The sequence below is a fragment of the Juglans regia genome, chromosome 7, assembly GCF_001411555.2.
Source record: "Juglans regia cultivar Chandler chromosome 7, Walnut 2.0, whole genome shotgun sequence".
Taxonomy (NCBI): Eukaryota; Viridiplantae; Streptophyta; class Magnoliopsida; order Fagales; family Juglandaceae; genus Juglans; species Juglans regia.
This window is the reverse complement of record NC_049907.1, coordinates 39,053,680-39,079,554: the sequence shown is the minus strand read 5'-3', so window position 1 is coordinate 39,079,554 and position 25,875 is coordinate 39,053,680. Positions and strand designations below refer to the sequence as shown.

General features: G+C 36.5%; 2 protein-coding genes across 6 annotated transcripts; both read right to left on the bottom strand.

Moving 5' to 3' along the window:
* Positions 1–773: 773 nt before the first annotated feature.
* Positions 774–5,077, bottom strand: LOC108991185 (kinesin-like protein KIN-10A). The gene is made up of 6 exons (XM_018965348.2): positions 4,286–5,077; positions 3,432–3,587; positions 3,256–3,363; positions 3,043–3,153; positions 1,334–2,953; positions 774–1,158 (listed from the first exon to the last, which is right to left on the bottom strand). The coding sequence occupies exons 1-6, from the start codon at positions 4,919–4,921 to the stop codon at positions 880–882; spliced, it is 2,910 nt and encodes a 969-aa protein (XP_018820893.1). The 5' UTR covers positions 4,922–5,077; the 3' UTR covers positions 774–879.
* A 977-nt stretch (positions 5,078–6,054) lies between these two features.
* On the bottom strand, positions 6,055–13,909 carry LOC108991206 (plastid-lipid-associated protein 6, chloroplastic). 5 transcript variants are annotated; one of them, XM_018965381.2, is made up of 4 exons: positions 13,392–13,841; positions 12,582–12,818; positions 6,849–6,951; positions 6,055–6,153 (listed from the first exon to the last, which is right to left on the bottom strand). In XM_018965381.2, the coding sequence occupies exons 1-4, from the start codon at positions 13,659–13,661 to the stop codon at positions 6,104–6,106; spliced, it is 660 nt and encodes a 219-aa protein (XP_018820926.1). In that variant the 5' UTR covers positions 13,662–13,841; the 3' UTR covers positions 6,055–6,103. The 5 variants fall into 5 exon arrangements, with proteins under 5 accessions (XP_018820926.1, XP_018820927.1, XP_018820924.1 ...); XM_018965382.2 differs by lacking the exon at positions 6,055–6,153 and adding an exon at positions 6,191–6,243 and having other exon boundaries at positions 13,392–13,840; XM_018965380.2 differs by lacking the exon at positions 6,055–6,153 and adding an exon at positions 12,044–12,170 and having other exon boundaries at positions 6,836–6,951; positions 13,392–13,832.
* Positions 13,910–25,875: the final 11,966 nt, after the last annotated feature.

Below are 25,875 nucleotides of genomic sequence, written 5' to 3'. Positions count from 1 at the left end.
ATCAAAAAATGAAATGCGGTATATTTGAACAGACTATTAAAAGGACATCGTGAAAAATAAAACTAGGATAAACTAAACATAAAGCTATAAAGTCGTTGTAAAAAGAATACATAGGTACACATTCATACATATATGTCTTCTTCAATCAGAGATAAGTTTCTATTTGTTTTTATTTAAAGAAATTATATTTAGAGAATCATGAAAATAAATTAAAAGAAAACTATTTTACAACCGATAAATGTGGCAATGTCATTTCGTTTAAAATATTTTTTTGAGAAAATTGGGTTTTTCATTTGATCTGAATTTCAGATTTTGTATCTTCATCTTAGGGTAGTTTGGATTCAAAAATAAGTTAAAATGGTTTGTGAATAATAGAATAAAATATTGTGAGAATATTATTTTTTAAAATTATTATTGTTTTGAGATTTAAAAAAGTTAAATTATTTATTATATTTTGTGTAAAAATTTAAAAAAATTATAATGATAAAATGAGATAAATTGAAGTGAGTTTTAAATCCGAAACACCCCCAATCTTTGAAAGAGTTGTAAAATAATTATAGAAAGAGTTGTGATTTTTGTCAGAAGTTATTAACTTCTCTAGTGGAAGGAAGAATCTGACTTGGGACGACTTTTCTTTCTTTCAAGAATGGACTTTAGTGGACAATAAGCTATAACTGGGAATTCTTTTAAGAATATGGAATCCTAATAATATCCAAATTGAAAGCAAGAGTTCAAACTTCAAAGGTAGTGGCAGAGAGGCGGCAGCCAAGACAGGAAAAAGAACATGTAACTATAAACACACTGCGCCACAAAAGATCAATATACTGTATAGTATATTTTCAATACAAAAGTATGCATACAGCCCAGTCAAAAAAGATTTTACATATGCCTTCGAACAGTAATATAGGGGGTAGAAGAAGTGTAGTTTGGTGATACACTGTCACCGGGCTGCAAGCAGCAGGAATTTGGGGTGAATGGCTGTTTGTTTTCCAGTGGCCTCAATGGGAGCGGACTTGGTGGAAGATGACTAGGGCATTGCATTCCCTTTGATGATCTCAAGCAAGCTAAGTGGCCATTCGCCTGGTTGTTGCAAAGAGGAAGTTTGATGGCCTGTATCAATCCTTCCTTCTCTCTTGGAACGGGAGCTGCAGTGGGGTCCTGTATATTTATCCAAAACATTATAGTAACATTGCAGAAGAGTTTCGCATGAAAGAACAAAACCCCCAGAAAGTAGTGTAACTAGTGTAACTACATCCTGTGAGTAATCCAATTTAAAATGATTTTAAGAAAAAGGAATTGCTCTAAATAATAAGCTGAGCTAAATTTAACATACCCCAAGCAGAAGAAAAGTAAATGCTTGATTGTCTGCGCCAAGATAGATTTCAATCAACTTCCTCAGGTCAGCAAGGCTTGCATTCTTTACAACCTTTAGGGTGGTAATGAAAATGCCAGGATTTTCCTTGGAAGCCTCCCATTTCACGTACACGTCAATCTGTTCATCATTACCATCATATGAGGGGTTGTAGTTCTCCTTTGAAGCCAAAACCATCTCATTATATACTGGATTCTTGTTCAGTTGTGATTCTATCAGTTTCTGCTCATTCACTTCTTTGATTGATCCAAATAGCTCCACAGTTAGTGCTGGACTTGTTGCTCCACGTTCAGGGGCCTCCCTGTTTTCCTTACTGAAATTGTTCACTGCAGTATCCCCAATTCTCATCACTGGAGATGTCTGAGGATCAATGGTCCCAGATCTCTTTTTGGCAGGTACTGGGGTGCTGATGTGTTGGGACAGCTCCCTGTGATTGCCACAAAGTGTGAATATATTTTGGATTCTCAATCGTCTAGAAGAGACAGAATCCTTACCATCTTCTGGTTCGCTTATTGATTCTGAGCCTATACACCCATCCTCTAATCTTTCCTTCAGATAGTCTTTCACCCTTGGACTTCTGCTATGCAGATTTGGCATCTGCTCAACTCTGTGTACAGGGCTACACTGTTCAACCATACAGACTTTCTCCTCTATTATTTCTTTGTCCACTTCACCTAACACTCTCTCTTCCTGTTCTTCCTCCCCTTCTACTTCTTCCTCAAACACTGTGCTCAGACTAACCTTGTCACCAAATCTTGTTGCAAAAATATCATGATCCACTTGATGAGAATGATCCAAAACGCCTTGGATACCAGCAGGTTTATAAATAATCCCGCCAACTTGTTTCACCTCACGAATAACTGGTTCTTCGTCATCCATGTCCAAATCCATTGATTTTACCAAATCCATTGATTTTACCATTCCTGGGTCCTCATTGGTATATATCCCCAATAACCTTTTGGCAAATCCACTTCCATCCATATCCTTCAATGCACTTTCATCACCACTTGTGTCTCTTGAACGGCATAGCTCAGACTCAATCTCCTCCAACCGCTGTCTCAGCATTTCAACTTCCTTCTGTTGCTGGAATATTCTTTCTTCCATTCTCCTCCTCTCGAATTCAAAGAACTCATTGGTCATTCTCTGGCACTCCTCCAATTTCTTTTCTAGCTCACCTTTCAGAATCCGAGTGCGCTCATTCACCTGTGAGTTTATCTCCTCCTCGCTTGCCCCGGATCCCCTTCCTTCCATAAGTTCAAGTCTAGCTCTGAGTGCAGCAACTTCGTCTTCTTTCTTCAAGAGCTCTTTGTGTGCTTCATTTCGCTCTTTCTCTCTGAGTTTGTTTTCCCTCTGTAGCTTAAATATGAATTCGTCCATGGCTGCAATCCTTGATCCTAAAATGACTGCAGATGAAGAATCTTCAGTGCCAATTTTATCTTTAATTGGTGTATGAGGGCCACGGACAATGCATTTTGCTTTTGCTCCGTATTCAAGGGTGGAGATAGTCTTATGTATCTCCTTTGGATCTGGGCTTGCACACAGGATCATTAAAATTTTTGACTTGTCATCCTCAAAAGAATCCTTAACAGAAGAACATAAAACCTCATTAATCAAACTTCATATAAACCATCTAAATGGCCGTAACTGACAATAATATCAAGAGTAGTTACCTGCAGAAGCATGGTCAATTTGCTATCTCTAAATGGCACATGAGAATCACCATTTGCAATGGATTCGACCACTCTTTTCAATGCTATGTTTCCTTGGTTGATCTTTGCTGTCTGAGATTGGGAGGGAATACCTCTGAGATCATTACTAAAGAAAGCATAGGAAGAGAGGAGCAAACAGTGAAGATACAAAAACATAGTTTTGACCAATCTTACCTGCATTTTGGCCTCAAATCCAATTTGACCAGCTTGCTCAATATTTTCAGATCCCGCCATGTCTACAAGCATCAGGCGTCCACCCACTGTTGGGACATCAAGGATTACCTGTAGAAATTTGCAAAGCATGTGACTCCAACCACATACAAGATAAGTAAAATCCAAAAGAACCATACCATGCAGTGACTTCGAGAGCTTCTCTCATTGCAAAGGGTGCTTTTAACAATCCTTCGCTTCTCCACTTTTTGTATCTCTTTCGAAATCTTTCCAGCTTCATTACCAGAAATATAAGCTGCATTCTTTGCCTTCTTTCCCATTACTTCAAGTTTCACCTACAAATAAATAATTATTTTATCTCCCAACAAGAGTCCTCATAGGCTCAGAGCTCAAGAAATTGGCTATTAGCATAAAATGAACATCAATAAACTACACAAAGCGATGAGAATAAGCACGTGAGTCACTTCTACACAAACGTCAAAGTTGATCAGCTTTAAAATAAAATAATGCGGACATCAGCCTGCTCTTTGGTTATCTGAAGAATGCAAATAAGGTCAAAAAATTTGATGGACCATAAAGATGTTGCTAGTTCAATACAAGAGTACATGTATAATAGTTACCATTCTGCATTTTTTCAAATGATGGAAGTGGATTCGCTTACTTGAAAGCCAATTACCGCAACTGAAGCATTACCAGTAATATAAGAATGAGATAGAAGGTGTGCATGCAAAATATTCAGTGACAAAAGGTCAAAAAATGCTAAAAAGAGCTGACCCAGTTATTTAATCTGTTGCAAAATCATAAAGAAGCAATAACTCTAACAGATACACGGACCTAGTATCTGCAACACTTATGGTTCTCATTTCATTTTGCCTAAAAAATTACAGCAATAAGGCTTTCTATATTAAAGAAACCTCCAATAACCGTAGTCGATTGTCTATTTTTCATGTTAAATAACACTTTTAAGAATCATCAAGCAACTACAGCTTTCAATGCAACAACAATTATTCCCAAATAATGAGCAGAATATTACCTTGGATGCGCTGCCCTTGGGCCAGCCAAGGCCTAATCCTCCCCCACCATTGCTCGACAAAAGATCATAAATCTCTTCGTTATAAATCTCCAATACCGTAACTTGCACGAACGTTCCTCGGGAGCCATTGGAATCACTTTCTTCCTCCTCATCCCCAAGAATACCCCTCAAAGACCGGTACACAATCCCAGGCTGCTTCAAGCACCCAAACATTGTGTGACTCTTGCCCGAACCAGTCGGCCCGTACATCATTATCGTACACTTGTCCCCTAGCTTCACACTGTTAATCCTCGACTCTACGAACTTTTTGTAAAATACATCAAGGTCCTCTTCTTCTGACAAAGAAACCCCATCGAGGCTAAAGTCCCGGTAGCCAAAATCTGCTCGGACCCGTATAGAGTGGTTGTTGGGATTGATTTGCAAAACCGAAACGGGTTTTTCTTTTCGATCCGGGTGGTCGCGGATCCGGGCGATTACTTCGACTGGGTGGTCTTGTGGAGTTTCTTTGGGCGCCGCGTTAGGATTGGGAGATGGGTGTGTTTTGGCGGCATTGAAATTTATGCGAAGCTTCGATTGCGGGGTCTTCATCTGGGTCGGGTGGGTTTGGTTTGCTTTAGAAGATGGCGTGGGAGCCATATGAAACAGAACCCAGAAAGTCCAAGATTTAGATTGAGACTCGGAGAATTAGAGAGATAAGCCAAGTATGAGGAATGAGAGGTTTTGCAAAAGAATGAGAGAGAAATGGAGAGCTAGGTTTGGGAATTCTTGGAGGAAAGAGAAGGAGACAACTGGGAATTTGAAACGAGGTCTTTGAAGTTTAAACCAAAATCTAGCCGTTATGTTTCTAACGTATAGTTTTTTCGTATCAGAGGGTACTGGGACGATCACGATTCTCTTCCTGAAATGAGCCATTTGACCTGATTTTACTTTCTCAACTTTCCAACTTAACCCATTCATCCAAAAGAAAAAGAACTTTCCAAGTTGACGCCATTCTTAGAAGATAAATGATTTTCTTTATTTTTAATTTTGTAATTTCCAATCACACTGTTTTATGTAGTTTTACAATATCAATAATGCTAGCTTGTTACGTAAGAATTTTAAATAGGTAAGTTGCAGACCTTTTATAAAAATGTGAATCCTTCTAAAAAAAAAAGAAAATAATATTTCATATTTTTTATAATAGAGTTTATTTTTTTACAAATTAACTGTACAAAACTTGTCTATTTAATAATTGTATAAATCATTTCTCGTAGAACATTGATCAATCTTTCTAATCTCGGTTCTATGATTCGGACGCTAAATCTAATAACTTGTTGTAATAAATAAAATACAACTTTTTAAATCAGGATTGTTAATTCCTACTTGCACCACTTAATATTCTTGACTTTGATCTATTGATACTAATCTTGAATTTTCCGATCACAATTTTATGGTATTAATTTACCCTGCAACCATATTCATCACCACTCTATTGAATCATGAAATGCAATTGCTATCGAAAGTAATCAAATATTTTTGATTCATGGACTGTGTAAAAATGAAACCCTAGGAGAAGAAGATTCTCGAATGTTGAGAGAAATTGTGAAAATGATTATATTGATCTAAATCAACTGTACAAAATATAAGTAAAGGTAAAGTAAAATACAATGTATTTATATTATGTACAAAATAATCAAGTAAATGTACATATTGATATGACACGTGTATAAAATATGTGTGATACCCCCCTCCTTTCAAGATGGAGAGTAAATAGAATGTACTCACATCTTGGTGATTAAGTTGTGAAATTGTTGATGACCAAGAGGGTTGGTCAGAACATCAACAAGTTGGTGATGAGAAGCCAAATGTAAAGTCTTGATGATCCCCGCCTAAATTTTGTCACAGATGAAATGGTAGTCTAGCTCAATATGTTTTGTCATTTCATGAAATACTAGATTGACAGCATTGTACAAAGCAGCCTGACTATCACAGAACAATTGAGCATTGTTAAGATGTGATATACCAAAATCAGATAGAAGAGTAAGGAACCAGATAATTTCACAGGTAGTAGATGTCATCAAACGATATTCAGCTTCTGCTTAAGAACGAGAACCAAATTGTTTCTTGTTTCTTAGTCTTGGCCTTGGTCTTGGTTTTTGTACCATTATCCGTACGAAATGTGCTTATTTTTGTATGAAATTGATTTTCGATCATACTATAAAAATTCTTGAATAATATTTCAACTTCAAATTTTCCATTCATCAAATATATCCAACAAATTCGAGTATGATCATTTATAAAAGGCACAAACCATTTTTTTCGAGATAAGGTAGTAACCTTAGAAGGACCCTAAACATCACTATAAATAAAATAAAAAGGATTTGATGAATGGTGGCCTTTTGAATTATAAGGAACTTGATGACTTTTTGATAAATGACAAACGTCACGATGAAGAGAAGTGCAATCCAAATTTTTAAACAGATTAGACAACAAATATTTTAAATAAATAAAAAAAAACTAGGATGTCCTAATCTAATATGGCAAAGCATTATTTGTTCACGCACAAGGTTTGAACTAGTACTACCACTTAACCCTTGAGCTTGTTTATTGCTGAATAGGGTATCATCAAAATAATAAAGGCCATCGATCATCCTAGCACTGCCAATCATCATCCCCGAGCTCTGGTCCTGAAATTCAATTAGAATAAAAGAATATGATACAACAATTTGAATCATGAGATAATCTACTAATAGATAGAAGATTGCAAGTTTAGGAACATGAAAGGCATATTTTAATTCTATATTCCCAAAAATTCTAATTGAATCTGTTCCTGCAATGGATGAAAAACATTTGTTATCCGATCCCAACTCCTTCTATGGGGACACCTTTGCAGTGGGAATGGAAGGAGGTAAGCCAGAAAGTTCTAGAGAATTTATAGGGTAAGAATTTGATAAGGTTCAAGTGCCTACGATAGTGCGAGCCAGGTTGAAAACTTGCTATGCCCCTCTTTCGGGGGGACTCCCGAAGCTACCGAGCTCTGTCATGACCGCATTAGCATAGACCCAGGTGTAGGACGAATACACGAACCTAACATCACTCCTAGGTGGGATTTGCTGCTCAATTGTAACAGTATGCGGCAACTTTACGTCCTTATTCCAAATTTGCTTATTGGAAATTTGATATCCCAACCCACACCGACACTGAGGCTATTTTTATTACTCGGATAAGGATAATAAGATTGAAACAATTGAGATATACTAATTATATGGTCAGATGCACCTAAATCAATAATCCAAAGGCTAAAGAGCTAGAATAGGCACTCGACATAGTACCTGTTTGGGCCAAGGAACCAATAGAAGTACTAGATATCAGATTGGATTTCAACAGTTGAAGAAGTTGATCCATATGCTCTGAACTTAGAAAATTGGTACGGGCTTCATTTACTATAGGAATCACTTGGTCGTTTCTAGGTCCTAGTTTGATGCTCTTCCAATTTGCTAGTTTTCCACGTAGTTTCCAGCAAGTTTATCGAGCATGGTGTGGCTTATTACAATAGTCACACCATACTCGAGATTTTTGATCGGGATATGATCACTGTACAGAGGCATTAGCAGCAGCCAAAGCCAAGTTCTCCATTATTCCAACAACCCATTTTTTCTTTAGCATAACATTCCGACAACAATCTTCATGTTTCACTTAAGAAAATACCTCTCTGATTGGAGGCATAGGTTGTCTACCAAGAATCCTACCCCTGACTTCATCAAACTCATCATTGAGCCCAACCAAGAATTTAAAAATTCTTGCATTTTCCACCATCTTCTTGTTGTAATTGCAACCATCAGGGCTATTCCATTCCTAATCATTGAATAGATCCAAGTCCTGTCACAGTTCCTTTAGAACATTAAAATACTTAGTCACACTGCTTGCCCTTGTTGGGTCTTGCTGATTTTTTACTGCAATTCATAAATCTGAGAATAATTTTCAAGGTCAGAATACATCTGACTAACATTATCCCAGAGTTATTTTGCAATAGTATAGCACGTGTAATTAACGCTAATATCTTCATCCATTGCATTCACAAGCCAAGCCATAATCATGGATTTTTTGCATCCCATATAGCATATGACGGGCCTGCTCTGTCAGGGGCCTTGGTTTCACCAGTAACGTACCCAATCTTACATTTTCCGCGAATATACATTTGAACTGACTGAGACCATCTCAAGAAATTGGCTTCATTGAGACAGATATTTGTGATTTGGACTGAATGGGGTTCGATATGGGCTACTTTGGTTTCAGTTTTGGTGTTAACCACATGTTAAGGTCTGGCCATGGTGGAAGTGTCAGAAATTTCAGACATAATGGAGGCTGAACAGGGTTAAGGCAATAAGGCCTAGGTTTATAGGCTATGACTGCCGAAAGGAAAAGAAAACCAGGCTCTTGGTACCATCTAGAAGTGGAGAAGAATTGGAATAGTATTTCTTATTTTTTAAAATAAGGTACAATATGTATGTCTTATAGACTACAAGGATAAACTAAAATGAAAGAATAATAAAGGAAAGAATAACAAAAGAAAGAATGACAATTGCTAACAAATCTCCTATATCTCCTTAGAATATCTCCTAGAATATCTCCTAAGAATATTTACATAATTACAGAAATCTCTTCTATAATCTAAGGAGAGTTGATTGGATAAATTTGGAAACTTTCCAACAAAAAAGATAAACTCATGTGGCACGTGTTGAATCATCAACAATAATAAAAAAAAAATATCTATAACATTCAACAGTAAAAACAGAATATGGCCCTCAAACATCACAATGAACAAGATTAAAAGGAGCATCATATAAATGAACATTATTAGGAAAATGAATTTTTTTTTTTTTTTAGCTAATGGGCAAACCATACAAGGGTTGCTTGGGACAGTCAAATTTGGAACAAATTTATTCACAAATAGCATCATCGAAGTAAAAGGATGTAGGGATGTCAAATCGTGTTAACGGGTCATGTTCATGTCGTGTCAAGACACATTATTATACTATATGGGTCAACCCTAACTCGACTTGTTAAGCTTATCGTGTCAAAATCTCAAACCCTAACACGAACCCTTAACATAAGGGACCATATTATCTGTTGCTCCTGTATCAAGAATGCGACAATTAGAATTAAATGTAGTGGAAGAGAAAACAAAATGACTATTATTGTGATGTAATAATATACCAGAAAACGATGAATTCGAAGTTACTACATTAACAATATGAGAAGATTTATCAAAAGTGTTTGGAGGATGAAGCATGGACAACGGTTGCTGATACTGAACCTCAGTTAAAGAGAAAGGAGAAGTAGTCGAGGAATGGTTGTCACTAAGAACAACCTGATTGGCCATAGACTGTTGCTTCGGCTTTGGTTTATAACTCGGTGGAAATCCATGAAACTTATAACATTTCTCAATCACATGACTAGTGATTCCATAATGTTTACACATTGTTCTTTCCTTCTTGAAGAATGATTTAATAAATCTAGCTCCATCACTCTTAGAAACAAACACATGTGAATCAACAGATGGAAGAGGAATAACAAAAAATTCTCGTTGTTGTTCTTCTTGTAAAACAAGAGAGAATACTTTGTTAAGAGGGGGCAAGGGCTCCATAAGCAAGATCTGAGCACGAGCAGAAGAAAACGACTAATTCAATCCCATTTAAAACTGTAAGACCTGCTCATGTTGAACATAAGAGTTCAACGTACGTACATCTCCACAAGAACAAGCGAGAATAGGCTTGTAATTTGCTAACTCATCCCAAAAAACCTTCAGGCGAGTAAAATAGGTACTCACCGAAAGCTTCCCTTGAGAGAGAGCAGAGATAGATTTTTGTAGTTGAAATATACGATGACTGTTCTTTTGAGAGAAACGTTCCTTAAGATCTAGCCAAATCTCATGCACAGTAGTGATATACAAAATACTAGCAGAGATATCAGAGAACAAAGTTTAAAAGCCAAGAGATCACCATATTGTTGCAGCAAAGCCATGGAGAGAGAAGATGATCATTCGAATCCAAAGGCTTGAGAATAGAACCATCGACAAAACCTAGCTTGTTCTTCACCAAAAGAGCCATGGTCATGGAGCAACACCAGGTATGGTAGTTATCGTCGACGAGAGGCTAAGTAACAAGAAGAACACCAATATTTTAACTAGGATGAAGAAAGAACGAACTCGTAGCATCGTCAGAGAGATTTGGGAGTCGGCGCCATGGAAAAATACGTCTAATACCATGTAAAGATGAAACCCTAGGAGAGGAAGATTCTCTAATGTTGAGAGAAATTGTGAAAATGATTTTATTGATCTGAATCAACTATTCAAAATAAAAGTAAAGGTAAAGTAAAATACAGGGTATTTATATTATGTACAAAATAATCAAGTAAATGTACATACGACACGTGTATAAAAATCACAGGAATGTTTATTCCCAATAATTTTCTTCTAACAACCATTTTGTGCAAGCAAAAACGAATAAACGCAGCATGTAAACCCGAATCGAAAATTGTAGGAGATTTTCATCGAGAATGACGGCAAATTTAGAGGTAATATTTTCATTACAAAGTGGATTGACATTCCTTGAAACTCTATGTCCTCTTCCTAATGACATTTATTATTGTTGCACACATGGTAGTAAGCCTCTTACCAAGGAAGTACACCCTTCATCTCAAAAGCTAAAGCTTTTGATTCTGAACTAGTTCTTCAAGTAACTTGGCAGGGATTGACCAACTCAAGCAGCATAAATATTAAACAATGAAATCTGCATTTTCGGGATGGGACGGAATTTTATTTCACGCCCTCAAACGGTCATCATTTACCCAAGTTTTACCATAAACTACCAAAACTGTAAATTTACACTCTAAATTACTACACCATAATTCAAGATGTAACCATTTAGGTCGATGATATCTAAAACACATGGCACAGTCTTAATGACTAAATCTAACTAGAAGTGAAAATGGCCAAAACTTAATAATTTATGATGCGAATTGGCAGTTTTAGTAGTTTAGAGTGCGGTGCAAATTGAGAAAACAATGATAGTTCAAGTATGCAAAATATAATTTTCCAAAACAAAAGACCTTCAAATCTTGCAGTTTCTCAACATTATTTGACAGGTTGAGTGCACTTGAACTGCACACTGATGGTTGAATTCTTCCTAACTGTACTATGGAAGAAACAGTTTCAATCTATGGATGGATTTTTTACAACTGTACCATGGTGGTTGAATTCTTCATTAACCCAAAAAAAAAAAAAAAAAAAACACAAAAAAGGAAGTTTGTACATGAAACATTGAAGATAAACCAATAAGACAGATAACAGTAACGGTGAAGCAACATATTGAAGCAGGAAGTGTGAATATTACACACGAATATTGAATATCAGGGGATAGTAAAGAGAGTGGGCATGCCAGGGTATCATGAGATGACAAAAACCCTAAGCTCGCCTCTGTCTCCTCTAGTGATACGGGTATCTTCATCCAGATAGGTGACCTCAAATTCACCACTTCCTCTATTTGATGCAGGCCTTAAAGCATCTGGAATCCGCGGTAGCTCTAATGGTGGCAGTTGTGACAAACTTCCAGTTGTCTTTACAGTCGTTTTCTCGAATGTGATTTTTATCTTTGTGGATCCTATTCCCATACAAAATGGAGGCTTAATCACCATACCATTTTCATGTTCACTACTCAGATAATCATACAGAAGTTGCAATACGTTGAATGCAAGTTAAGAGCTAAGAAGGGAACCAACCTATGAGCTCAAATTTGTGGGCTAAGGTGGCAGTCACTTCAACAGGTGGTAGGGGCCATGGAGCACCTAATTGAAGCTCCACTATATTATCAAAATCTTTACTTAAAACGTCAATCCGTTGGAAAACCTAATTAGAACAAAAACATAAATTTAGACGAGGGATAACAACATTAGAAATCTATAAAAGGTTAACCTTATGCATGATGCTTGGATATTCAAGAATTGGACCCAAGAAAATATAGATAAGTTCAGATGCTTTTGGAGCATCCAATGTGACCGATTCGCAATCACCTGATTGAGTAATTTGTTTTCAGAACATGCCAGCCTTCAGCTTAATCATCTAATCAATTGAAGATTATGATGACAATAGGGGGAAAATTCCTGGCCTTGGGTCTAAGGCTCACCTAAAGTCACTTGCCACTTCATAATATGGCCTTCCAAAAGGCATTACTAATTATGTAAATGCTATCATCAGGTGTAAAATATATAATAATACCAAAGTAATGAAGAATAAAACAGAGCAGCTTTGATAGCACACCTGACCAAGAGTTATAGGGAGTAGCCTTCCTGTGGGGGGTCCAGGACGACTCCCACCAAGAGTGCGAGATGAGAATGCACTGCTATATATCAGTTTCCATCTCCCTTGTAATTTGTCAAGATCAACTGAAAGGTCCACCAGTCCTCCAACATCTTCAACCTCCTTGGCAGCAGAATCTGCCTTTTCCAGATCATCTTCATTAGCAGCAAGACCTCTATTTAGCCCAGAAACAGCACTCTGCATTGGATGACCCATTCATGTTTAGGCACAAATTTTAAAAGCATAGAATATGGAAAACAGCACTCTGCATTGTATTACCGACTTCTTGGTTGAACCCAATGCAACAAAAAATAAACAATTCTACTTGGCTAAACAGTACACACTATCTTCTCTTGATTTCCCAGCACCGGAAGATTTGGGCTAGTTTGAATAATGAGATATTTTATATAAAAATTGAAAGTTGAATAAAATATTGTTAGAATATTATTTTTTAATATTATTATTATTTTAAAATTTAAAAAAGTTAAATTGCTTATTATATTTTATATAGAATTTTAAAAAAAATTATAATAATATGAAGAGATAAGAACTAAAAACTATCTTAATCCAAACCCGCCATAATAAAATACCCAATCAAATAGCGAAAATGGGATCTATTGCATGCACAAGCAGAACAAGAAACAATTTAAAATACGAAACCATCGAAGTATCCGTTTATCAGCCTAAACGCGAAATTAAGAAGAAAAAAACAATATACGATCAAGAATAAACAAAAGCCATAAATAGCTAATCAGTAATTGAACTAATTACCAGTAATTTGAGCTTCAAGGACGAAATGAGCTCAAACTTGCCCTCCGAAGACGATGGAGAAAGTGGGGGTGGAGAGTCAACCACGGGAACCTCGTCCAGAGCTGATCGTGGGACGGGGCTTAGCTTACCCAAACGAGACCGTCTTGGAGACTGGGTCGTGACTCGATGAGTTTTGCTTGGACTTAGATGCCTAATAGAAGAAGATGAAGATGATGATTGAGAAAAAAACTGTTGCAGATGAGGAAGAGAGGTCAGAGTCAAAGAGGCCATGGCTGTGAGGCTTAGCACGGTGCAGGCGAGTCCGTGCTTTGGGCCTGAGAGCAGGGAATAGAAAGAAGACAAGTAAGGAGCAACCAATGATATCAGGAGAAGGGAGTGTTATCTGCCATCTCATTCTGGACGGTTCTGTAGATCTTGGTGTGTTCTTTGCTTTGTCATAGAATCTTCTTGTTTGGATGCTTTGAAATTGGGGGACTCTATTCAACGGTCTAAACTCACTCTGAAGCCAATGCCCTCCTAAACACAAGTTTAAAACAAAGAATAAATATAGATAAAAGTCAATATTGAGAGTATCTATTTGTACACATGATGTGATATCATTTAGACCATATATCTCTCCACGCAGTGAGTGTAAAGTGTGCATTGTTATAATGACTTCTCTCTAGCATTACTCTAAAAAAATATATTATAATTTGCTTATATTTTTATTAATAAATGTTTTTTTTAATCTCAGTATTTAATACAATAAAAGAATAAAATATAATGAAAAATATTTCTCAGATCTAACAGAACTGAAGGTAATGTTAAAAAAAGAAAACAGCTTTTGTAGACTTGTAGTTGGAAATAGATAGAGAAAAGAAAAAACAAAAAAACCCTTCTCACTCTCTCTATTAATGTTTACTTATGTGATTTTGGGTTCTATGGTGTTGGGAGGCCGAAGTTGTTTTTATTTTCTTATATGTTTTCAAGAAAATCCGCATTGAGCTTCTATTGTGTATACACATTCAACGCAATTATAGTATCAGAATATTTTATTATTATTTATTATTTTATTATTATTATTTATTATTTACTTTTTATTATTATTTAATATTCTATTATTTTTTTTTATTATTATTCATGAAATATCAAAGATCACCACACTTTCTAAACCCAACTAATTGATATCTAATAAACAACTTTGGTTCCAATGTGATGGACTTCTGTTGGGCCATACACAATTGCAGGACCGTGAGTGTGTTGGGTTGTCATGCCAACACATCCGTACAGAAAAGTCTTTAATTGATCTAATTTATTTTTATAATTCTTCTCAATTATCAAATCCTTAACATCTAATCATTATAATTTTTTTAAATTTTTAGATAAAATAAAATAAATAATTAAATTTTTTTAAATCTTAAAATAAAAATAATATTAAAAAATATATTTTAATAATATTTTATTTAACTTTTAACTTTTATCCCATATGCAAAAATAAACGAGACATTTTAATAGCTTTAGGACTACCCCAGTTATAACATTTTCCTCTTCCTTCAACAGTTGATACCATAACCCAAAAGATTGAGATTCTTTATAGTTTTCTGAATTTTGAAGTTTGTATACCGTATTTATTCTATCTGAATTGTATAAATTGTTTAAATCAGGAAATAAAAATAAATAAATAAATCTCGTATCCAATTTACATAAAATCCAACTAGTAAGTTCTTCATAGCCATCATATTTTGAAAGGAAAATTTTATTATTAAGTCGGTGTGTAGAATACATCTAATAAAATGTATAGAATCCTGCTACAGTCACCCCTCTCAGCTATCATTGGGCGCTATCGTTAGTTATAGGATTTTATTTTTTTATTTTTTTTACTTTTGATACATGTATTTTTTAACATTTTTAAATATGTTTAAAAAAAATAAAAAACTCATAATATTATTAAAAAAATTAAAAAAATCAAAGCGGCAGAGTTGAGTGGTAAAATAGAGAGAGGAGTAGTATTATCCTTATTATGTGATAAAGTTTAATTTCAAAGATAAATTTTAAAATTTAAATCTTATAATTTAAATCTCACAAATTAAATCTTATAATTTAAATAATATAGATGATATAATTTAAATAACGTAGATGATATATTCCATAGACTGACTTGAAAACACAACAACTCATTTTGAAAAGTCTACGGTGGTTATTATCTTCGGAGCTATTGAATTTGTTGACCGCGTGCAGACGTTTGTCATCTAATACTCCAAGGTAGCAGCAGTGAAACTACTCGGGCATTCCAAATAATTATTACACACCTTTGACATTTTTGACTTTAAGGATCCGTTGGGAATAGGACTGTTCCACCAGGTTGGATTTTTTCCTGGCCCGTTCCGAAATCTAGATAATCAGATTTCGGTTTCGAGTTCCGGCCCGCATAAGAACATCCGGATATATCGGATCCGGATAACGGGTTTAAACCCAAGTGTCGGGTTTGTACCTGGGTTTTATAAGGAAATAAATTTTCCTTCTCTCTCTCTCTGTGTGAACCAACAAACTCTAGGTTCAAGTTTTGCAGCCCTCTCTCTCTCTGTCTCTCTCTCTCTCTCTCTCACGCACCAGAGTCACCATCGGCCTTTCGATTTCTCTGTTCTGTCTCTCTCTTTCTTCTCTTGTGCTGAAACCCTAGCCTCCTAGCCATTCATCCTTTGTTGATGAAGCTTTGTTGCCTTCTTCTTCATGATTGTGTGTGTGTGCGTGCGTGCTTTTGCAGGTTTAGTCAAGCAAGGACTAGCTTTGCCATTAGCCTAGTGATCTACTTTCGATGACTCCAAGATGATTCGTTTTTTACTCGCTCTTTGTTCTGGTGTGTGTGTGTGTGTGTGTGTGTGTGTACTTTTGTAGGTTTAGTCAAGCAAGGACTAGCTTTGCCGTTAGCCTAGTTATCTACATTCGACGACCCTAAGATGGTTCGTTTTTCACTCGCTCTTTGTTCTGAGATCTACAGCTTTGAGATAATGAGAGAAGGCTTGCTTTCTGCCAATTTTATTTTGTGTTTGTGTATGTTTATTTAAACTTAATATGAATGAGGAAGTAGAGCTTCTGTCTAATATATGACATGAAAAAGGCTATGAGACCCAGATCCAAAATTTTCATTCTTCTAGTTTTGGGAATGATGAATCATGATTCAAACCCAGATTTGAATTTACTCATATTCTGGGTTTGATACTCACGTTTCTTTTATGCATTTTTTTTTTTTTTTTGTGTTAGATTCATATTTTGAAATATGCCTACCACAAATTAATTGATACACTTCCAGAAATGGAAAGTTGGGGAGGACATACGAGAAAGAGATATTGTTGTGTTATAGGCGCATAATAAAACAAATATTACATGTATAAAGAAGGATATAAAGCAACAATACAGTCTATGGATCTGATAGTCTTACCATTTTACAAGTAGTATTACTTGATGTATTCTATGACTAGTTTTAACTTGGTTGGAATTGAACCTGTCAATGTGATTTCTTAGAGTTTTTTCCCATTGTTCTTGATTATTTGTGTTGTACCAGTAATATTATTTGCTACTTAGGCTGTCAAAAGGATACCTAGAATTTGAGCTCTAGGTACTTTAGGTAGGTTTTTGATTCACACAGAAGTCATCCTTCAAGGAAAACATCTTGTTTTGGGTTGTTCATGTGACATGTAGATATTCTTAGATATATAAGATGGAGAGATTTATTGCCGAATGAATGAAATACATTCAGTTCCTTTTCAGTGACTGGAATATTTATGGTCTGATGCACTATTTGATATTGCAGTTGCACAATAAAATAGTTACATGTTTTCCAAATCATGTCACTATTTGATATTGCAGTTTCAATTTAAGGGACATATTAGGAAGATGATTATGCATCTTGTCTGGTGTTAATCTTGAATGAAATACCTAAATTGAAGTAGTTTTATTGTTTGAGGCCATTTTGTCTAGTTTTTTTCTTCTTGTTAAACCCACTTATAAACTACAAGTTTTAAAAACTGGTAAATACGTTTGTGTGGGCTTGCAGTTTTTGAAATGCTAATTTCATATTTGGCAACCTGGTTCAAGTTAGCTACATGCTTTTGGTCACTAGTCTTCTATATACTTGTCATATCTGTAATTATGTTGACATTCTTTATGAAATACTATATACTCATTCTCTCCCTTTTGACTAGTTTGGATTTCAATAAATATTTCCTGCATTTTCCTTTCATATTCACAATTGGAATCCTTTGGAGAATTGCTAAACATGGTGGCAACAAAATTATTGGGCAGTGGCTTTTGGAGTTTTGGCTATCCTGCTTCTTGAACTGTCGATTCCTGGGGCATGGTTGATTTGGGGATCTAGACGATAGGATGTATCATATGAACTTGTAGGTGCTGCTGTTATAACTCAAATTGTAATTTTGTATTTTATAATCTAATGTATAAATACCAAACAATGTAATATGTACGTTGTAGATTACATTGTGTTGTATGCATTTTACGAAATGAATCTATTATTTTATTCTTTATTTTACATGCATTTATCTAATTAGTTGATTCTAGCTTTTGTTATTTTTTATATAAATTTAGTTTTCCAGTTTAATAAATTTTTATTATATGTACAATGTTCAATGCATTAGTATTATACTTATTGGAAAATTTAATAATATATAGGCTTTTATATATAAAAAAAATCATGGTTTTCAGCATCATCTTTTTTCTAGAAAATTGTAATAAAGTATAGGCTTTTATATATTTTAAAAAAAATGTTTTTCAACATCAATTTTTTTCTTGAAAAAACTTAACTAAATATAGAATTTTATGTATAAAAATTATGCTTTCCAACAATCTGTAGTTTCTTTTTCTTGAAAAAACAGATTCATAACATATAGGTTGTTTTATTAAAAAAAATCATAACATATAGGCTGTTTAAAAAAAAACAAAAATTACAACCATGAACCCGGATGCAACCCGGGTTTCGGACCGGGTCATACTGGGCTAACTCGGGTTGGGTTCTGAATCGGATTTGAAATCCGGGTTCCCGGTGTCAAATTGGTCTGAATACCCTTTCCATAGGGATTGTTTTCATTATATAGAAGGGATTTTACACAATAGATGCCATATATGCAACACCTAATATCTATACAAGATAAATATTTACACAGTTATATATATATATATATATATCTAGCTAGATAGGAAAGTATCTAACTATAAAGGAAAATTTTACTAAAATTACAATAATGATACTCAAATCATATCTCTTTGACATCCCCTCAAATTTATGATAGAAGATAGAGAAGTATCAATTTGTCAACCAAGAAATGATGCCGATGCTAAGAAAGAGCTTTAGTGAATATGTCTGTAGTTTGATGTCCGATGGAAATGTGAGGAAGAGTAATCACATGTTTGTCAAAGGCTTCATGTTTGGAATGACAGTCGACTTCTATATGTTTTGTACGCTCATGGAAAATAGGATTAGCGATGATTTGAATAACACTTGTATTATTAACATGAAGAGGAGTGGAATGAAGCTGAGGAAAACCTATTTCACCCAATAACCCACAAAGCCATGTGATCTCAAAGCATGCGGAAGACATAGCATGATACTCAGATTTAGTGGAGGATTTGGAAACTCTGTCTTACTTCTTACTCTTCCAAAAAATGAGTGCATTATCTAAGAACATGCTCCAGTCAATAACAGAGCAACGAGAATCTGCACATTCGGCCTAATCAACATCACTATACCCCACCAACTATAATGAAGATTCCTTAGGAAAGAAAAACCCACGTTTAGAGGTGCACTTCAGATATTGGACAATTCGACGAACATCAGCTAAATGTAGATCTCGAGGGGCCTGCATAAATTGACTGACCTGCTGCACAGCAAAAGAAATGTCAGGATGAGTAATTGTCAAGTAGTTCAAACTCCCAACAAGCTGCCGATACAAGGATGGATCTGAGAGAAGCTCGCCTTCTTCCTGATGAAGCTTGAGATTTACCTCCATAGGAATAAGAACAGACTTACTTGATTGGAGACCAACTAATGAAATCACTTCCTGAGTATATTTGTGCTAGTGTAACAATGTACCAGTCGAAATAATCTGCAACACAAGGCCAATAAAGTATTGCAGGGGACCAAAATCTTTCATGTGAAAAGAGGCCTTGAGATGTTGTTGTAATTGCTGAATTAATTCAATATCAGAACCAGTAATCACAATGTCATCAATATATACCAGAAGTCTTGCCAAGAAAAAGAGAGGAATCAAACTAACTTTGAGTAAAATGAAAAGCAAGCAGAGTAGAGCGAAAATTTATCAAACCATGCACGCGGAGCCTGTTTCAGTCCATACAAGGATCGACGTAGCCAACAAACCTCTCAGGAAGGTGTAGCAAACATGCCGGGAGGTGGAGACATATTCAAATCCCTGTGTAGAAAAACATTCTTCACATCCATCTGTCGAAGATACCACCCTTGCAATGCAGCAAGTGCCAAGATAATCCTCACAGTATTCATTTTGGTAAGAGGTGCAAATGTCTCTTCATAATCAATATCATTCTTCTATCAGTTCCCAAGAGCCACGAGACGAGCCTTATATCTGTACAGTGAGCCATCTGACCAAAACTTGATTGAATTCACCCATTTACAATCAATAGGTTTGACACCAGATGGACAGGTCACAATATCCCAAGTGTGCTTGTCTTGAAGAATTTGGATTTCTTCTTGCATGGCTTGCTGCCAATATGCTTGGGTGGCTGCCTGTGTATAAGAAAGATGAATAGAAACAGTGTCGAGAATGACAGTAAGTGAGGTATGAGGAAAATCATACATATCCGATGGATGTATAACCTGGGTAGAGCATTGAAGTATCGCAGAATCATATGATAGATCAGTGTCTGGAAGGAGCGCTGAAGAAGGGGAAAGACGTCGATGATACACCATACCTGGTTTAAATCGCTCTATAGAAGAAGACATATCATCAAACTCAGGAAGAAGAGCAATAGGAGGATTAGAAATAATCTAATATTGAAAGAAATATTGATTTTCAAAGAAAATCACATTCCAGGAGATCCAAAATTTGTTTGCATGAGCATCATAACAAACAAATCCTTTTTAGAGTATGGCTATATCCTATAAAAGCACATGTGACAGACTGGGCAGCAAGCTTGTGAAGATCAACAGGTGGCAGATTAACAAAATAAATACATCCAAAAATATGAAATGATTAATACTCAAGAGATATGTCAAATAATCGAAAATAGGAAGAATAATAATTTAGAGTGACAGTAGGCAAACGATTGATTAAATAAACAATAGTAGATAAAGCTTCTACCCAGAATGTATCAACAGCAAATAAAGCTTCTACCCAGAATTTAGAAGATACAGAAGAATCAATCAACAAAGTACGAACGACATCTAAAAGATGATGATTCTTACGTTCAGCGACTCCATTTTGTTGAGAGTTATAAGGATAAGAATGCTGGGAAATGATCCTTTTTTGTTGAAGATAAGTCTAAAAGGAATGAGACATGTACTCCTCCCTGAGTTGGAGCGTAAGATTTTGATACAAGTACTAAACTATGCCTCGACGAGCGCAACAAATTTTTGAAAAACAAAAAACACCTCAGCTTTAGAATAGAGAAAATAGATCCAAGTAAGTCGACTATAATCATCGATAAACGTCACAAAATAACGATATTGACCATGAGAAATAACATGACTAACATCTCAAACATCAGTATGCACAATCTTAAAGCAATTAGAAGCACGACTACCATGTTCAGGAAAAGGTAAAGTTTTAACTTTACCAAGACGACAAGTAGCACAATCAAAAGATATAGGAGAAGAAGAAATGAATCTTTATTGCCTAAAAAATCATGTTTCAAAAGATGAGTCAAGACAACAAAATTAGGATGACCCCAGACTTCATTATTATTGGCAGTAGCCGTACAAGCAAGAGAAATGACATTAGGAATAGAAAACTGTAAAGTAAAGAGATGTCCCACTTTAGGCCCATTTGCGATCACCGTCACCAGCACCTGATCCTACACAAGACAACCACCACGAGAGAAATAAACATCATAGTTATTATCCACCAATTGTTTAACATAAATCAAATTGGTAGATAATTTAGGAGAGACAAAAACATTTCGAAATGAAGATCCTAAAGTACCAACATCATTAATAGGATGTGTATTGCCATCAACAATATAAATAGTTTGCATGCCTCCATACTTACGAACAACATGAAGACCCGTCTTACTACCAGTCATATGATTAGAATCACCCGAATCAACAATCCAAGAAGAAGTGGAGTTAGGACCTGTACCTTGCAGGCCTAAAGCAGTAAAAGCAGACACAATTATCTGTTGGACCATGACAGGTATGAGAACAGATGAGGCAAAGCTTACAATGGGGGGCACAGAAGAAGACGAGGACTGGACAGTAGCTTGAAAGGCTTGGGATTGGTGATTCTAAGGCCGCACTCGACAGTTTTTGATGATATGACCTTCTTTCTTGTAGTAGTTACAAATTTAATTAGGACAATTGCGAGAAATATGACCGAACTCCTTACAACTGAAGCACTGCAACTTATGCTTCCCTCTCCCTTGTGCTGCATAGGCTACATTCACAACCTCAAAAAAGACATTTTTAGAAGTTATACTCATCTGAGTTGATAACAGTTGTTCTTCACGCAATAAGTATCTCAAACGAGTATCCAAAGAAGGAACTGGATTACAGTTCAATAAACTTGCTCGAACATGCTCAAATTCAGGTCAAAACTTCATCAAAAACTTATCACGTTGACTCTCAGCATGAGCTGCTTAAAGAGCCACGAGGGTCGCAAAGGGAACCTTAGCATGAATAATAGCAAAATACTTGCTCCAAAGATTAATAAAAGTAGAATAAAATTGCTCAATGGTCAAATTACCTTGATGGAAATTGCTAATTTCTAACTCCATTTGAAATTTTCGTGCCCTGTGTGGTCTTGGTGATAAATACGATGCAGATACTCCCATATAGCTTGAGCCGTAGTAAAATACCAAAGATTGGTGACAAGTTGGGGCTCAATCGTTCCCAATAGCCAAGAGATCACCTTAGCATCCTTGACCTCCCATTGGGTAAATTCCTTTTCATTAGTGGAAACTCGAACAAAACTATCAATATGATTTGATACTTCTTTCCCTTTCAAGAACACTTTAAATTGAAATTCCCATGTAGGAAAATTATTTCCAATAAAATGAATAATAGTATTTTCTCCAGACATGATGAAAGTCACGTAAAATAAAATCAGCCCAAGCAGTAAAAAAAAAAAACAACAAGTCCAAAGCAAATCAGTTACAACTTCAAGTGAAAGAGAGGCCCAAACACGCAATGCAAATAATAGAAGCTCACGAACATAGTTAAATTAGGCCCAAGTAACAAAATAAGAGGACCCAAATAATGATACATGCCTAGCACAAAATAGCAAACGAAAATGTCGAGATCACGCAGAGATGAATGTGCACCAGCATCGACGTCAATAGAAGTTGCCGACCTCCTCGCAACCACCACAGAACCTACCATCTACCATATAGAGAGCCAACGTGCCCACAACAACCTAGCCTCCACAAAGTAAGCACTGAAAGAGAGAATAGCTGCCCATAAACAGAGTAAAGACCACCACAGAGAGGGTCGAACACCACTCAACCACCATAGAACAGTAAACCCACAACGTGGGTCACCACAGAAAGGACCGGCACACCAACAATAAGATGGAACTTGCAGAATGTTAAGGCAGGAGCAGCAGGAGCACCATCTGCTGCTGATATGTGCGCACCATCGACATAAGCAGCAGGAGCACCATCTGCTGCTGCTATGCGCACACCATCTACAGCTACTATGCGCAAGCACTACTCAAAGAACAGCCTACGACAGCACACTCTAGAAGAATCAAATAAAGATGCCTAAGAAGAGATCTGTGTAAGAGAATATGAGCTGGCACATAGTGTGGGTACTGTCTGTTTTACGCCTATAAATATAGTCACTCCTTGTACTGTAGATAATGAGAAAAACAAAGAGTATTATTTTGAGTCATCTTCTTTAAGAACTTTCTTCATACACCTGGGTTGTTACTTCCTTTGTTATGGTATCCAGAGCCTAAAAGGACTCACGTCCAATTTTTTTTTTTTTACAAACAGGTTCTCATCCTCTACCTCATGGCAGAAACTCCAGTCTCCACCCCTTCTCTCAACAACTCCATTGTCTCCTCTGTTCCTCACTTCATTACCGTAAAATTAAATATTGATAATTATTTACTTTGGAAGGCACATATTGTGCCCTTCCTACGTGGTCATCATCTTCTTGAGTTTGTAGATGACTCTGCTCCTAAACCTTCTTCCATCTTGGATGGTAAGACAAATCCTGCTTATACTCGTTGGCTTCAACAAGATAGTCTGATCATTTCAGCCATAAATTCATCTCTTGCTGAATCTGTGTTGGCGCAGGTGCTTGATTGCACATCTTCGGCTGAACTTTGGTCCACCCTTCAGTCTTTATTTTCAGCCAAATCCACTACCCATGTCTTTCATACCCAATATCAACTAGCCACTCTTAAAAAGGGCTCAGAATCCATCACAGAATATTTTAACAAAGCCAAAGCTCTCGCATCTTCTCTTGGTGTCGGTGGCCATGCTCTCTCTGATTCTCAATTCTCTGTGTTTCTCCTTGCTGGCCTAGGCACCGAATATGAATCACTAATTACTTCTCTCACCACTCGTCCAGATCCAATCTCCATTCATCAACTATATAGTTTTCTTCTTAATCATGAGTCAAGGCTCGCTCATCAAAGTACCTCTCTCCTCTCTGGTACTACCTTTGCTGCCAATAGTACCTCTGCCCCTCGTCCTCCTGTTAACTCCTCTGCTCCTCATGGGCGTGGAAATTTTCGGGGTGGACGTCGTGGGCGCAATGGCTTCCGAGGTGCCTTTTCAGGTCCTCGTGGTCCAACTCCTACATCCTCACGTCCCGTTCGTCAAGTCTGTCGCAAACCTGGACATTATGCCACTACCTGTTACTATCGTTTTGATCATTCATATCAGGCTTCTCCTCCACCATTTTTTACTGCCAACTATACTTCTCTTCCCTCACCACCTCCAACCAATAATACTTGGTTTCCAGACACAGCAGCTACACACCATTTCACTGCAGACCCCAATAATCTCACCATGGATTCTATGTCATATCAAGGACCCGACCAAGTCAGCATTGGTGACGGCTCCACTCTGCCCATCCACAACATCGGTTCTTCTCAGATGACAACTCCCACTGGCAATTTCTCCTTAAATTCTATTCTCCATGTTCCATCTATTTCTCGCAATTTACTGTCCGTTCGTCAGTTTTGTCATGATAATAATGTGTTTTTTTGAGTTTCACTCTAATTTTTTTCTTGTGAAGGATTCATGTTCTCGGGAAAATCTTCTTCGGGGCCTTGTTGAAGACGGACTATATGCATTGCCGATAGCTTCTCAGCCATCTCTTCACAAATCTCCTCAAGCTTTGATAGGCACTCGTACATCTCCTCAACTATGGCATTCATGGTTGGGACATCCGTCGTTTTGCACCACTACCTTAATGCTTCGTCGGTTTAATTTACCTCTATCTTCCAAGAATTCTCTTCATCCATGTTCGGCCTGCTCCCAATCAAAAACTCATGTATTACCCCACCCCATTTCCCCCTCACGTTCTCAAGGTCCATTTCACCTTTTGTTTTTAGATGTTTGGGGACCAGCTCCATTACTCTCTACCAATAGTTCTCGGTTTTATTTTTTTATTTTAGATGATTACTCAAAGTATCTTTGGTTGTTTCCAATACAATGTAAGTCAAATGTTACATCTATCATGCTAGCTTTTATGCGGTTTGTGGCTAATACTTTTTTCAAAAATATTATTTCTGTTCAATCCGATTGGGGAGGGGAATTTCGTCCCCTTTGCCCCATTTTTCAATCTCATGGAATTACACATCGAATTACATGCCCTTATTCTCATCAACAAAATGGGAGCATTGAACGACGTCATTGACATATTGTCGAGACGGGCCTTTCACTTTTATCTCATGCTTCAGTTCCACATAAATATTGGACATAAATATTGGGCTGAAGCATTTCAAGTGGCCACATACCTCATAAATCGCATGCCTACTCCAATTTTACAAAATAAATCCCCATATGAAGTGCTAATGGGCCGAATTCCAGATTATCATTTCTTAAAAGTTTTTGGGTCACTTTGTTGGCCTAACTTGCGCCCATTTAACAAATATAAAATGGATTATCGTTCCAAGCCTTGTGTCTTCATGGGGTACAGCCCAGATCACAAGGGCTATTTATGTCTTCATATTGAGTCTGGTCGTACCTATGTTTCTAGGGATGTAACATTTGATGAAGCTGTTTTCCCATTTCACTCTTAGCCTCCATCCATCGCCAAAGGCCCCCTTTCCTCTCAGCATACGTTTAC